The sequence below is a fragment of the Heterodontus francisci genome, chromosome 18 (assembly GCF_036365525.1).
Source record: "Heterodontus francisci isolate sHetFra1 chromosome 18, sHetFra1.hap1, whole genome shotgun sequence".
Classification (NCBI taxonomy): Eukaryota; Metazoa; Chordata; class Chondrichthyes; order Heterodontiformes; family Heterodontidae; genus Heterodontus; species Heterodontus francisci.
Window position 1 is genome coordinate 68,945,596 of NC_090388.1, and position 15,156 is coordinate 68,960,751.

Below are 15,156 nucleotides of genomic sequence, written 5' to 3' on the forward strand. Positions count from 1 at the left end.
CCCCTTCTCCCTCCCTCCCCCGCAGGCGGGTGAATAGCGTCACGATGACGTTTGGAGGTGTGGTGGCGTGCGTGCGTGCGTGCGTTGAGGTCCGGGTCATGTGAGCGGATGGGAGAGTCAATGAGTCGCCGGACCGGTCGTGAAAGCGATAGCAAGGACTGAAAGACTTGCATTTATATAGCGCCTTTCACGACCAACGGACATACCCCAGCGTTTCACAGTCAATGAGGTACTTTTGAAGTGTGGTCACTTGATATGTTGAAAGCGTAGCGACTAAAGTGCGCGCAGCAAGATCTCACCGCTGACAATGCGATAATGAGCAGATCATCTGCTTTTGTGATGTTGATTGAGGACTAAATATTGGCCCAGGACATCAGGGATAACTCCTCTGCTCTTCAAAATAGTATCATGGGATCCTTTACGTACACCAGAGAAGACAGATGGATAGAATGAGAGTTTTCTTAGCCAAAGGTGGGCATACGGAGATAGGTTTCAGATCAACCATAATCCCAAAGAATGACAGAATAAGCTTGAGGGGCTAAATGCCCGACTCCTGTTCCTATATTCCTATAACAGAGAATAACACTTTGTACCATAGTGATATAAATGAATAATTAAATTGTAATGTCATTATGGATATTAACTCTTACCTGTACATCCTGCAGTATCTCAACCTGTTTAGGGCCTTGTTTTGAGTTAATCAAATAAGGGTGAACCTGGATCACCCCAGTGTCATTATCAGGAAAGTAAACTTACAAGTGTCCACTTGTAAAGAGGCACAGCTAAAAAAAAAAGCCTTATTTGAACAAAGCCAAAAAGACACATAATCTAAATTCTAATCTCATTATGTGACTATTGGACACTATTCATAGAATCATAGGAAATAGGAGCAGGAGCAGGCCATTCTGCTCATCGAGCCTGCTCTGCCATTCAAACAAATCATGGCTGATTATCTATCTCTACACCATTTTTCTCCACTGTCCCCATATCCCTTGATGTCATTAGTATCCAGAAATTTATAAATTTTGATCTTGAACATGCTCAATCATTGAGCTCACCAGCCAGAGGAAACATCCTATCCACATCTACCCTGTCACAGCCTGAAAGAATTTTGTAAGTTTCAACGAAATCACCTCTCATTCTTCGAAACTCTGGAGAATACCTCATGGGGCCTACCTGTTCAGGTGCTGTGTTTGGGATCCTGTGTGAAGAGATCATTTTGATATTCCCTGAACCCCTACCATGATGGCGGGGAACCTGGTTTGATATACACTTCCAAATTCAGGAGCCAGAGAAAAGATAAAGTTAAAAAAAAAACACAAACACTGCTGAAAATGAAAACAAAAGGAAATCTAAAATATAAAGTTGTGCAGGAAAGTAATCACAAAAATACAGTCCTTGTCAGTACACCAGAAAGCTACAGAAGATTTTAAAGTTAACACAGCGTCCAGTGTCCTGAAAGGGATCAATGCTTAATGGTAACAAATTTTTATTTACTGTCCTTTAAAGTAATGTTCCTCCTACCCCTTCCCAAATTTTCTCCTTCTTTCCTGAACGCAGTGTTTCTTACTGTGGTACAGATCCACATACACCAGTGCAGTCATTTGGGATCTCACCAAGGGATGGTTCTTCATGTGTCAGTCTAGGCAGTGAGGCGAATCAATTACAGGGATCATCACAGCAAAGTCCAGCCCTTTCCAGACCCAGTTACTGGACAAGTGCATTTCCAGACACGCTTGCACTCAGGAGAAAGGTACCTGGCCAGTTTTCCATTCCCTAATGAAAGGTGGCTGAAGCCAGTTGTAGTAACTCCACCACCACTCTGGCTGAGATCAGCAATTGTGGCATCACCTGCTCTGGCCAGCCAAAGTACAGTCCCATGGCAGCTTACCAATGCCATACTCAATCGCCTACACTTCACGTGTGACTGCTGACAGTAAGTGCAGAGTATTCAACTCTGTAAGATGTCACAGCTAAAACTAATACAGCATCCATAACAGATGCACTATCTGCGGAAGTCACTGGATAATGATCAGGAGGTAGTTGAAGCTGAGATCAGTTAATTCAGATCAGGATCAGAAGTTAAATCCCTGGTCTGAATGTCTTGTTGCAAAATTAATAAAGCAGCAATACAATACTTTATAAACTATATACAATTTAGTTTTTTTAAACAAAAGTCTGAAAGTTTTAACTTCTAGTAAAATGCCTTTGATTCCAATTGTTACATTGTGTATTATCATTGTCAAACTATAAAATGTGGAAAGTAGCTTGTGTAAAAAGAGCCAATTAATCTTTTTCATTTGACAGTCTCTTTTATATGATTTGACAGCAATAGTGCATAATATAACTGTTGGAATTAAAGACATTTTACTAAAAGTTCAAGACTGATGAAATTCTGTACCGTTCATAAGTATTGATTAATAAGTAATATCATATTGGTGGTCTACCAATGGCCTGGTGGGCAAAGTCAATGCCTAATTTTGCACTAAGACCAAGTCCAATCCCTGGTTGGATTTCAGCTGGTTCAGTAATTCGAACTAAAGGCCTGCTTTTCGACCCGAACCAACAGGACCCGACGACGTGTCAGGTTCGGGTTGGGTTGTTCTTCCAGGTCCGGCTTTTGGGCTCGTGTCTGGTCGGGCTGGGTCCAGGTCAGACACACACAGGAAGAAGAGTTAAAAGTAAAAAACTTACCTGAGCTGGAAGTCTGGGACGTCAAAGAAGGAAACTCTGAGTCTGCACAGTGAGCGAGTGATCACGCTCATGCTGCAGCTTCCTGAAGATTGGGAGTCGCAAGGTAAGTAAAGGGAACATTCCGGGGGTCGGGTTGGGTCGGACTCAGGAAAAATTGGAGGGACTCAGACTGGGTCAGGCTCGGGTCCGATGTGGTCCTGCCGGGTTCAGGTCGGGGTTTCTTTCCCTAACCTGAGCAGGCCTTTAATTTGAACAACTGCCGCAATGTTCCTGGGTAGGGGAGACGGAAAACTAGCCAGGGTTCCGCTCCTGAATACCGCTTAGTGACCTGTGCTGCCAGCGAGTTTGTGTATGCGCTCACGTTAGGTAAAGCTAATGGAGTTTGGCATTGGAAATGTGCTTTGGAACTGCACCAGTGCCTTCTGGAGGGGAGCGGAGAGCATTCACAGAAAATTGGGTATTGGGAGTTTTTGGTTCTAAATATATGAGGAAAAATGAATCCTTACATGAATCAAGAATTTCAAATAACAAGCAGAGTGAACTTTCAATGATTTAGAACTATTATCATGTGTTTTAGCGCACTCAGTATCACTTTCTGTTTTGATTTTCCCGTCAAGCAGAAGTGAAACTCGAGACAATTGTCATGTTCTGACTCAGTGTTACTTTTTTTTTATTTGGTCTTAGTTGGCCCTGTTTTGTCTCCTGATGGTTCTAGTTAAGCTGTGGTGTGCTACAGGGCTAGCAAGTTTGTAGCATTTTGTGATCTTTCTTTATGCTTATTATGTAATAAATTTAACTTTTAGGTGTACATAATGGAGTAGGTGAGAAAGTTTCAATAAGAGAGAAAGACAGAGCCCTACTGAAGAAAATTGACAGGCACAACACATACAAGGAATGTTGTCATGAAGTTTCCATTTACTTCCAGTGAAGCACCTTGAGTATGGCTTGCATTATTAACTGGCAAATAGTAATTATACATCAAAAGTGGTCTGTGACATCTTGTAGGTGATCAATTGTAGGGGCGGCGCAGTGGTTAGCATCGCAGCCTCACAGCTCCAGCGACCCAGGTTTGGTTCTGGGTACTGCCTGTGCAGAGTTTGCAGGTTCTCCCTGTGAACGCGTGGGATTCTGCTGGGTGCTGCGGTTTCCTCCAAAGACTTGCAGGTTGATAGGTAAATTGGCCATTGTAAATTGCCCTAGTGTAGGTAGGTGGTAGGAGAATTGTGGGGATGTGGTAGGGAATATGGGAGTAATGTAGGATTAGTATAAATGGATGGTTGTTGGTCAGCACAGACACAGTGGGCCGAAGGGCCTGTTTCAGTGCTGTATCTCTCTATGACTCTAATTACAATTAAACTAGTCTATTCAAAGCAGAGTAAAAACATCACAGTGCTTTTTTAATTAAATGCTTACTTAAAGACTTGGGACTTGGTTTAAAAACACACTTACTGGAAGTCACATGTCTTCAGCTATGTCACAAAAAACGTAATACTTTAGAAAGCCTAGAGGAGTATAGAAAGTGCAGGGGCGAAGTAAAAACAGAAATTAGGAAAGCCAAGAGAGGACATGAAAAATTATTGTAGGTAAAATCAAGGAAAACCCGAAGATGTTTCATCAGTACATTAAGAGCAAGAGAATAACTAAGGAAAGGTAGGGCCTATCAGAAATGTATAAGGGAACTTATGCATGGATGCAGAAAATGTGGGCAAGGACAATAATGTTGCCAGCGCTTGAAAGTTGCAATACATGGATTTTAGTGTTCTTAATGAGTTTTTTGCCTCTGTCTTCACAAAGGAGGGGGTTGATGCAGACATTGTAGTTAAAGAGGAGGAGTGTGAAATATTACATATGATAAGCATAATGAGAGAGGAAATACTAGAGGGTCTGCCATCTTTGAAAGTAGATTAATCACCAGGGCCAATGGATTGCATCCCAGGATGTTAAAGGAAGCCAGGGAGGAAATAGCGGATGCGCTGAGGATCATCTTCAGATCCTCACTAGATACAGGTGAGGTGCCAGACGATTGGAGGTCTGCAAATGTTGTACCATTGTTTAAAAAGGGTGTGAGGGATCAGCAAAATAATTATAGGCCAGTCAATCTGACCTCGGTGATGGGTAAATTATTAGATTGAATTCTGAGGGACAGGATAAACTGCCACTTAAAAAGGCAAGGATTAATCAGGGATAGTCAGCATTGATTTGTTAAGGGAAGGTCATGTCTTACTAACTTGATTGAGTTTTTTGAGGAAGTAACAAGGAGGATTGATGAGGGTAGTGCAGTGGATGTTGTCTACATGGATTTTAGTAAGGCATTTGACAAGGTCCCGCATGGCAGACTGGTCATAAAATGAAAGCCCATGAGATGCAGGGTAGAGGCCTGCTACCTGACCCGAACCCGACAGGACCCGACGACATATGTCGGGTTCAGGTCGGGTTGGGCCCATCCTCTGGGGCCGGCTTTCGGGCTCGGGTCGGGTCAGGTCAAGTCCAGATCAAGTCGGGTCGGGTCAGGCCAGACCGGACACACACAGTAAGTGCTCTGCTGGTAAGTATTAAAAATAAAAAAACTTAGCTGAACTGGGAGTCCGGGATGAAACTGAGTCTGCGCAGTGAGCAAGTGACGTCACTATGATGTCTCGCACATGCGCTGCAGCTTCTTGCAGGTTCGATGTCAGGATGGTAAGTAAACGGATGGTCGGGTCAAGCCGAGTAGTGCCGGGTTCGGGTCGGGTCGGACTTGGGGCAAAATCAGAGGGAGTCGGGCCAGGTCAGAGTCGGGCCCAATGTGGTTCGGTCGGGTCCTTTTTCCCGACCTAAAGCAGGCCTCTAATACAGGGGAACGTGGCAGGTTGGACCAAAATTGGCTCAGTGACAGGAAACAAAGGGTAGTAGTCGATGAATATTTTTGTGAATGGAAAGCGGTTTCCAGTGGTGTTCCATAGGACTCAGTGTTGGATCCCTTGCTGTTTGTGGTATATATTAATGATTTGGACTTAAATGTGGGAGACATGATTGGGAAATTGGCTGTGTAATTGATAGTGAAGAGGATAGCTGTAGACTCCAGAATGATATCAATGAATTGGTTGAGTGGGCAGAAAAGTGGCAAGTGGAATTCAATCCATAAAAGTGTGAGGTAATGCATTTGGGGAGGGCAAACCAAGCGGGGGAATACACAATAAACGAGAAGATATTGAGAGGGATAGAAGAAGTGAGAGACCTCGGAGTGCATGTCCACAGGTCCCTGAAGGTGTCAGGACAGGTAGATAGAGTGGTGAGGAAGGCATATGGAATGCTTTCCATTATTGGCCAAGGTATAGAATACAAAAGCAGGGATGTAATGCTGGAACTGTATAAAACGCTGGTTAGGCCACAGCTGGAGTATTGCGTACAGTTCTGGTCACCACATTACAGGAAGGACATAATTCCTCTGGAGAGAGTACAGAGGAGATTTACAAGAATGTTGCCAGGGCTTGAAAGTTGCAGCTATGAGGAAAGATTGGATCGGCTAGGGTTGTTTTCCTGCAAACAGAGGAGGCTATAGGGTGATTTAATTGAGGTGTACAAAGTTATGAGGGGCGTAGATAGAGTAGACAGGAAGGACCTGTTTCCCCTAGTGGGGAGGTCAGTTACCAGGGGGCACAGATTTAAGGTGATGGGTAGAAGTATTAGAGGGGACATGAGGAAAAACTTTTTCACCTGAGGATGGTGGGTGTCTGGAATTCACTGCCAGGAATGGTGGTGGAGGTAGAAACCCTCAATTCTTTTAAAAGGTACCTGGACATGCACCTGAAGTGCTGTAACCTGCAAGGCTATGGACCAAGTACTGGAAGGTGGGATTAGATTGGGTGGCTATTTTTTGGCCAGCAAGGACACGATGGGCTGAATGGCCTCCTTCTGTGCCGTAATTATTCAATGGTTCTAAGTAAACCACAAGAGCCTTGGTGACTAGGGGGAGTTGCTTACAGAGAAGTGACATGTCAAGATTTATTGTGGTCAAAAGTTGGTTTCTATTTGAATTGTTTTGAGTTAGTTGGGGGTCAGCCTGCTAAGGGAGAAGCAACCAGCTCATCCTTTTCTCCACCTCTCCGAGAAACCCTGAAAATCCAGTGTGATAGCTAAAACCCCTGATGTTGCATTTCTCCTGGAAAGCTTGCCAGACTAATCCTCGACGCTGACTGAAGAGAACATCTCCAAAGAGATCCCAGTGACAGCATCTATGCATATTTGGGACACCAGAAAAGGGACAACTGGCATTATTCTATATGTTATCCTTTTCCATCAAGAATTAACAAGTATTTGGCGAAAGTGTTTTTTTGTTTTTTTTGTAATGAGATCTCTGCAGAGAAAACTTTTTTTCTCTTTAATGTGTGTGTGTTGGACTAATTAAAAGGGAACTTTTATATTTCAATCTGTGTGTGATTGCTTTGCATCTTTACTGAATACATCTTGTTTTAAAATAAATTGATAATTTTGTTGTTTATTAAAGAAACCTGGTTGGTGGATTTTATTCTGAAATAAAAGTAGAGTATATAATTGGCCGTATCGGTAACTGAGTAAACATTTAAATATATGTTGTGACCTGCGGAGAAGTGGAACTAGAGAAAGACAGTGCACTCCTCCCGACTCCGTCGTAACACCACTTTATTGTGGAGGCAATGATATATGGCACGTATATTGATATCTGCACAGTGGATATGTGTTGAGTCCAAAGCTAGACCCCTCTTAGGTTTTATTATTGATGAGAGTTACTCATGAACCCATCCTGTATCTTTCATTCTCCTTTTAAAGTTCTTTAATATTTACATGTTGCAGAACCAAAAATAGTTACAATCTTACCATCCAAAGCGTTGAAAAATAGTAGCAATGAGAAAATAGAAAACTATGGCTTGCATTTTCCTGTCAGCAGCAAAGTGCCACGTTGGCCACTGACTGCACGAAAAAATCCGAGCTTACCTTGGTGGTGGGCTGCAACGGAAACTTCCTCTTCTTGCTGCAGCAAGGCCTGCTTTTTGTGCTATATATTAATGATTTGGATGTAAATGTGAGGGGGCACGATCAAGAATTTTATAGATGACACAAAGATTGGCCGCATGGTTGATAGTGAGGAGGATAGCTGCAGGAAGATATTGATGGTCTGGTCAGGTGGGCAGAAAAGTGGCAAATGGAATTCAACGTGGAGAAGTGTGAGGTGATGCATTTGGGGAGGTCAAACAAGGCAAAGGAATACATGATTAATGGGAGAATACTGAGAAGTGTAGAGGAAATGAGGGACCTTGGAGTGAATATCCACAGATCCCTGAAGGTAGTAGGACAAGTCGATAAGGTAGTTAAGAAGGCATATGGAATCCTTTCCTTTGTTAGCCGAGGTCTAGAATAGAAGAGCCGGGAGGTTATGCTGGAACTGTATAAATCATTGGTTGGGCCACAACTTGAGTACTGTGTGCAGTTCTGATCACGTCATTACAGAAAGGATGTAATTTCACTAGAGAGGGTACAGAGGAAATTTATGAGGATGTTACTGGGAGCGGAAAAATGCAGCTAAGAGGAAAGATTGGATAGGCTGGGGTTGTTCTCCTTGAAACAGAGGAGGCTGAGGGGCGATTTGATTGAAATGTACAAAATTGTGAGGGGCCTGGATAGGAGGTGAAGTGCCTACTTATATTAGCAGAGAGTTCAGTGACTAGGGGGCATAGATTTAAAGTAACTGGTAGAAAGATTAGAGGGAAGATGGGGTCTGGAACTCGCTGCCCGAAGGGTAGTATAGGCAGAAAACCCTCAACTCATGTAAAAGCTGTCTGGATATGCACCTCAAGTGCCGTAACCTGCAGAGCTATGGACCAAATGCTGGAAGGTGGGTTCGGCTGGGTAACTAATTTTTCAACCGGTGCACACGATGGACCAAGTGGCCTCTTTCTGTGCTGTAAACGTTCTATGATTCGATGAACAGCAAACTGTCCCAGTGAAGCACATTGCCAGCGAAGTCACTGCCCTAGTGACCTCCCGAGCTAAAGATAAGCCCCTTGAGGTCAGTGTTCAGCTCAATGACAGCTGTCAGTTTTTTGTAACAATTTAAAAACATTTATAATGCTTTTTAAAACTGATATAAACTTTTAAGTACTTTTAAAACTTTTATAACAGTTTTAAAAGTCTGCCGGCATCTGTCTGTCACACCCGGCTCCCACATCTTACCTCCCACCCCAGTTCTCGCCTTTCACTTGCTACACCAGCTCCCCTCCCTCACCTCCTACACCAGCTCCCCACCTTCACCTCCTACACCAGCTTTCTCCCCCACCACCTCCCACGCCATCTCTGCCCCCACACCCACCTTCCACGCCACCTCTTCCCACCCACCAGTTCTTGCTCCCCCCACCTCCCAAACCACCTCTTCCCCCCCCCCTCCCCCCACCATCTCTCACACCAGGCCTCCCCCTTCCCCACCTCCCACAACTCTCCTACCCCCCTCACCATCCACACCAGCTCTCCCCCCACCTCCCACACCAGTTCTCCCTTCCACCTCCCACACCAGCTCCAACCCCCCCACCTCCCACACCAGCTCTCACCCCCCACACCAGCTCTACCCCTCCACCTCCCACACCATTCCCCCCCCCATCTCCCACACCAGCTCTTCCCCCCCCACCTCCCACACCAGCTCTACCCCTCCACCTCCCACACCATTCCCCCCCCACCTCCCATACCAGCTCTCACCCCCCCCCACCCACACCAGCTCTCCCACCCCCACCCCCCACACCCCACACCAGCTCTACCCCTCCACCTCCCACACCATTCCCCCCCCCCCACCTCCCATACCATTCCCCCCCCCCCACCTCCCATACCAGCTCTCACCCCCCACACCAGCTCTACCCCTCCACCTCCCACACTAGCTTCCCCCCCCCCAACCTCCCATACCAGCTCCCCCGCCACCCCACCCACCACACCAGCTCTCCCCCCCCACCACCTCCCACACCAGCCTCCCCCCCCACCTCCCACAACAGCTTCTCCCCCCCCCCACCCCCCACCCCCCACACCAGCTCCCCCCCCACCTCCCACCCCAGCTCTCCCACCTCCCACACCAGCTTCCCCCCCCCCCCACCTCCCATACCAGCTCTCCCCCCCCCCACCTCCCGGACCAGCTCTCCCCCCACCCACCTCCCACACCAGCTCTCCCCCCACCCACCTCCCACACCAGCTTCCCCCCCCCCACCTCCTATACCAGCTCTCACCCACCCCACCTCCCAAATCAGCTCTTCCCCACCTCCCACCCCAGCTCTTCCCACACTCACGTCCCACCCCAGCTCTTCACCCCCCCCACCCCATCACGTCCCACCCCACTCTGCCCCACATCCCCCACCCCCTTACCTCCCACCTCTGCTCCCTGGGCTCCTTTTCCCCCTCTCCTCGGGACAGCTTTTCCCCCTCCCAACCCCCCACCCCGGGCTCCTTTAACCCTGCTCCTTTTCCCCAGCTCCCCTCCCCACCTCACCGTGCTCCTCCGGTGCTCCTCCCTTATGATTGTTGGACCATTGGGCTAACCTGAAACTGATTTTTAATTTGTGTGCTGTCAATTTTGTGTTACAAATGTTAACAATTCTATTTGCTTAATGTGCATGTAAATAGAAACCTGTTTTTGTCATGTGTAAAGCGTAATGAAATTGTAATAATTTTTTATACCTTTGTTTTAGATGCAGTCCATTAAAGAGCCAGAGCCAAAAGGAATGTTTGAATGCAGTTTGTGTGGACTCAGAGCTCCGTACGGCTACCATGGCCAGAAACCACCAAATGCATGCTCTATTGTGTTAGTGACTTTTGATATTTAGAGTGGCATGTTATACACTGGCAGATAGTACAAATTTCCTACCACCTATTTCACAGAATCATAGAAATGTATAGCACAGAAGGAGGCCATTTGGCCCAATTTTCCTGTGCTGGCTCTTGAAAAGAGCAGTCATACTTAGTCCCTGATGTTTATATTTAAAATATACAGTAACTATTTAAACATTACAGCCTAAAATTTCCTCCACATTTGCACCCAGATACATTCATAATTACGTGACTTAAAAGATTACGGAATTTTGGACATATGCAAGTTATCCACCTAACTACAATAAGCCTCAAGTCTCCTTGATCTCTTATGTCTGTTCATCAAACCTTTCCCTTCAAACACAATCTCTGCCCACCAAACCAGTCAAGCCCCCAACCCTTAAATTGGAGTATCCTAACTGCGCTTGTTCAGTGGGATCTCTCAACATTTTCAGTTGGAGCAAGAAGCAAAGTTAATTTTCTGGTCTTTTTATTGCAATATTTTGCAGTGTTCCTCACTGAGACCGCCACCCCCCCCCCCCCCCCCCCCACCCAACATCAGAAAAATTAGGACAAAATTGTGCATATTTTCAGGTCTAACTTAATGGTTGCGCCCAAGGAGGAAACCTCAGGCCTCCAAGTTGTTTCTTAAACCAGAATGATACCTGGACACCAATTACGAGGAGTGATTACACAAACTAGGGTTGTATTCCCTGGAATTTAGAAATTAAGGGATGATTGGATCAAAATTTTCAAGATATTAAGGGGAACTGATAGGGAACATCAAGCAAATTATTTACGCTGGTTGGGGAGTCTTGGACTAAGGGACATAGCCTAAAGATAAGAGCCAGGCCTTTCAGGAGTGAATTGAGCTAACAGTTCTCATGCAAAGAGCGGTAGAAGTTGGAACTCTCTTCCACAAGCAGCAATCGATGGTAGACCAATTGTTAATTTTAAATCTGAGATTGATCGATTTTTGTTATCCAAAGGTATTAAGGGATATGGGCAAATGAGTTAGTTTATAGATCAGCCATGAACTCATTAAATGATGGAACAAGCTCGAGGGGCTAAATGGCCTACTCCTATTCCTATGTTGAATCATAGATGTAGAGCTGCAGACCATTAGTTTCATGTCATCGATTATGTTTCCATAAAAAGCCCTGGACCACTCATGATCCAAAGTCATTACAGCAAACTGCCAGGAAAAGTCAAGGCCCCTTTCAAAAATCTCCTCGTAGTCAGATGGTTATGGAATGGAATTGACATGTCCTGGAGTATGTCTTGGGCCTGCCCTCTTGGTGTGGGATAATAGTAGATAAACAAGTCAATTGCCCCCAAAAGTGTAACAAAATGCTTTATTGAAAAGATGACACAGATCAATGACCTAGTAGACCACACATCCTTTTACCATATTTGAGAAGTGCTCCTTTATAGAATCATGTTATCTTTGTACATAAAGTGTGGGAGCTACATAACCATGCTGATTTAACAAAAGAACTGTCAAGATCTTGTAGTTGATGATAACAATAATATAACCCTTCAGTATAGAGGCATCTTTGCCTTGTTTCCATATTATAATCATTGCTTTATTTTAATTCAGAAAATCAAATCTTCCAATAACATCTGACGTTGCCTTAGTTCAGGACTGCTTTTGGTGATGGTTTGTGCAATTCTGTGGCCCTGAGGCTTCCCAATTTCATTAAATTAATAGAGCATTCATTCTATAGAAATCTAATTTTTCATTGCTCCAATTTTGCTTGGAATCAATATCACTCCTCACCCCACCTACAGATTTATAGAAAGTGGTTACCTCATTACCATCTTCCCTGCCTTGAAAGTCTAGAGAACATTAAATGAAAAATAATTTGTTACCGCTGAATAAACTAGAAAGTTGTTCTGTGCAAGGGAGCACTTAGCCCATGAACTACATGGACACAATGTCAACCCAGATCAATATAAACTTCTGGTCTGTAAATATGTTGTCTTTTCTTTCTGGAGTATTGTTAGAGTGACCTGTATACAAGGTAAGGTTAGAAGATTAGGTCGATTGAATGACAAGTTTTTAAAGCCCATTTAATATAATAAAGGGTTTGGTATTAGCACCAGCTTGATATGTAGTAGCTCAACTACTGTTGGAGATAAACATTGAAGTTAATAAGAATGGTGATTTCAGCAGAATGGAAAGTCGTGTTTACCCATCCATTCCACAATATTTTACAAATAGACTTGTTTTTTTCATAGACTGTTAGAGGAGTGTTACACCATGAATGATCCATTCTCCCCTCAAAAAGACAAGTTTCTCATCCTTGGCTCCCACTGTTGTCTGTGTAACAATACTGTGTGTGTTGGGCAGGTACGTATGCTACATAGTTGCTTATTTGTCAGTAATTTAGAAAGCAAAATCACTTGGCTTGCAATAAACAAAATAAGTAGACAAAAGTATGCAGTGCATTTTACTCCCTCTTGGTACTGTGGGCAGGGCAGATCAGATTGAAGTTATCCCCTTCCATTCTCTCCTTTGCTTTTTTTTGTACTGCCTTGCCCTGCTCTGTCAAAGAGACTTCCCCATCCTTAGCTTGCCCTTCCTGCCATCCCATCGCTTTGCTTTAGAATTCCTTACATTGTCTTTGCTGTGCTTTGTCCTCTTCTCTGCTGCCTTACTTTGCCCTTCAGACCCTTGCAGTACCTTATCTTATGCAACTTTGCTGTGCATTCTCCTGTTGAAGCATTGCTCACCTCATCCTTTTTCTTCCTTATTTCTTACCGTATTCTGTATTTTTGTGTCCTCCCTACTTTTGTTTGATGCATTGTAAAGTATAAATTGTAATTTGAAGCGCCAGAAGAATGCACATGGTTGGTATATGGTATTGTAGCAAGGACCAACAGTAGGAGGGAGTTTGCAGTATAGTATTAAAAAAGCTACATGCCATGGAGAGAGATGGAGGCAGCTGGGATAAAGGGTATGTGGAGGAGGGACATGGGATCACAACATAGAAAATCAGAAAAACATATTTTTACTTAGCTTACTGTTTTTCTTTCCCCTCCCCTTTTTTAAATAATCCTGTCAGGAATGTAGCCTTTTCTATACAAAGCGATTCTGCATTCCCTGTGTGAAGGAGCACATGGACGAATTCCCTGAAGAGATTCAGTTGGACCTACAGAAGAAAAAGCAGCAACAAAACGCTCAACCCTCCAGGTAAACACAGTCCAGAATCAGCTTTAAGGAGAAAATATAGAGGTCAAACATTCACAATGACCTGGACATTCGAAAGGGGATTTTTTTTCCAAAGTGAAGTAAAAGGCACTAGTTTATTCACAATTGAACTCTCTGCCATTTCTTTTGGAAGCACTTGCTATAAAGGAAGAAGTCCAGCAAATTTACTCCATTGAAGAAGCACTATATCAGCATCATCTGCAGAAATCATGTTTTAAATGTAAGGTACATTGGAAAAATAAAGTAGTCTTAAGAACAAAAATAAACTTTTTACTTTGTTGAAAGATTCTTATGAAGACTTTTTTTCTGCTGTGACTGTAAGAAGCTTTGGAAAACATACTTCAGTTTGAATTCAGAGCCATTAGACAGAAACTGCAGTGCTAACTGACAGAAGTACTGCTTGACAAGAGGAAAAAGATGGCCCCATTGCTCAGTTACCTTTTTAAAGGTTTAAAAAATCATTTCAATCCTCAACAACTGTTTCACAATGTTGAAACATTCTTCTTTCTGTTCATAGGCCTTTTTCAGTGCTACTCATGACCGAAAGTGCATGAGAAAGACCCCTTCACTAATTTCCCTGTTTGTTCTGACAGAACACCCATCGTTTCTGCTGTGCGCAGCTCCCTGACAGAACGGCTGAGATCAGGGACTCACGGCATAGTAAGCTAGTGAAGTCCATTCCCACTGCTGTGGGGGAAAAGCATGTTGGAGCATAGACATCACCAAAGCTCTTTTAGATGAGTGCATCACTCACTTACAATATTTTGACCTATTGGCAAGATTGGTAAAGCTTGCAGCACTGAAAATTATATATTCCTTTGGTAATAATTAGACTTTGGAATCTAAAAATGTGTTGCCTGGCGCCACACAGCTAGGGGAAGAGAAATATCGCAGCATTATGCATGTTTTTTCAGCAGCTTCACATTTTCACAGCTTAGTCCTCTAAGGTACTTTGGGTATCTTTAGTGACTATAATTGTAAAAATATCTCTAATTGCGCTACAAATATCAACCAGACTAACATAGTAACAGTTTCAAGCAAGAGAAGACCTTTAGTTCATCTAAGCCATATGTCCACAGTATTCCGGTGGTGCAATTCTAACGGGCGAGGCAATGAAGAAAGATGGGATCATCCACATTCTCAAATGCTACAGGGGTTGACTAGAATAAGGAGGAATAACATGCTACATTCACAGACGGTGTCACTTAGAACAGGGCCATATCAGTGAGCAGGATGAAGGGACTAAAACAAATGATTTGAAAGAGAGAGAGTACAAGATAGGCATGAGTTAGGGGGCTACAACACATTCAAGAGGAAACACAGGTTGTGGATTGTTGGTATTGTAACTTCTCTAGCTCATCTGGTTGTAATGTGGGAAGAGCCAGTATCTGTAAAGAGGAAGGTTTGCAGACTGTAATACGAAGAAGCTCCTCCAGATTTGGCTGAAATAG

The 15,156-nt window shown here is 44.0% G+C and overlaps 1 protein-coding gene across 3 annotated transcripts; it reads left to right on the forward strand.

The window, feature by feature from the left end:
• The first annotated feature begins 67 nt into the window (after window positions 1-67).
• On the forward strand, window positions 68-13,991 carry cdpf1 (cysteine rich DPF motif domain containing 1). Of its 3 annotated transcripts, XM_068050938.1 has the most exons (5): window positions 68-229; window positions 2,570-2,797; window positions 10,374-10,486; window positions 12,733-12,844; window positions 13,560-13,991. In XM_068050938.1, the coding sequence occupies exons 3-5, from the start codon at window positions 10,374-10,376 to the stop codon at window positions 13,689-13,691; spliced, it is 357 nt and encodes a 118-aa protein (XP_067907039.1). In that variant the 5' UTR covers window positions 68-229; window positions 2,570-2,797; the 3' UTR covers window positions 13,692-13,991. The 3 variants fall into 3 exon arrangements, with proteins under 3 accessions (XP_067907039.1, XP_067907038.1, XP_067907040.1); XM_068050937.1 differs by lacking the exon at window positions 2,570-2,797; XM_068050939.1 differs by lacking the exons at window positions 68-229; window positions 2,570-2,797 and adding an exon at window positions 282-471.
• Window positions 13,992-15,156: the final 1,165 nt, after the last annotated feature.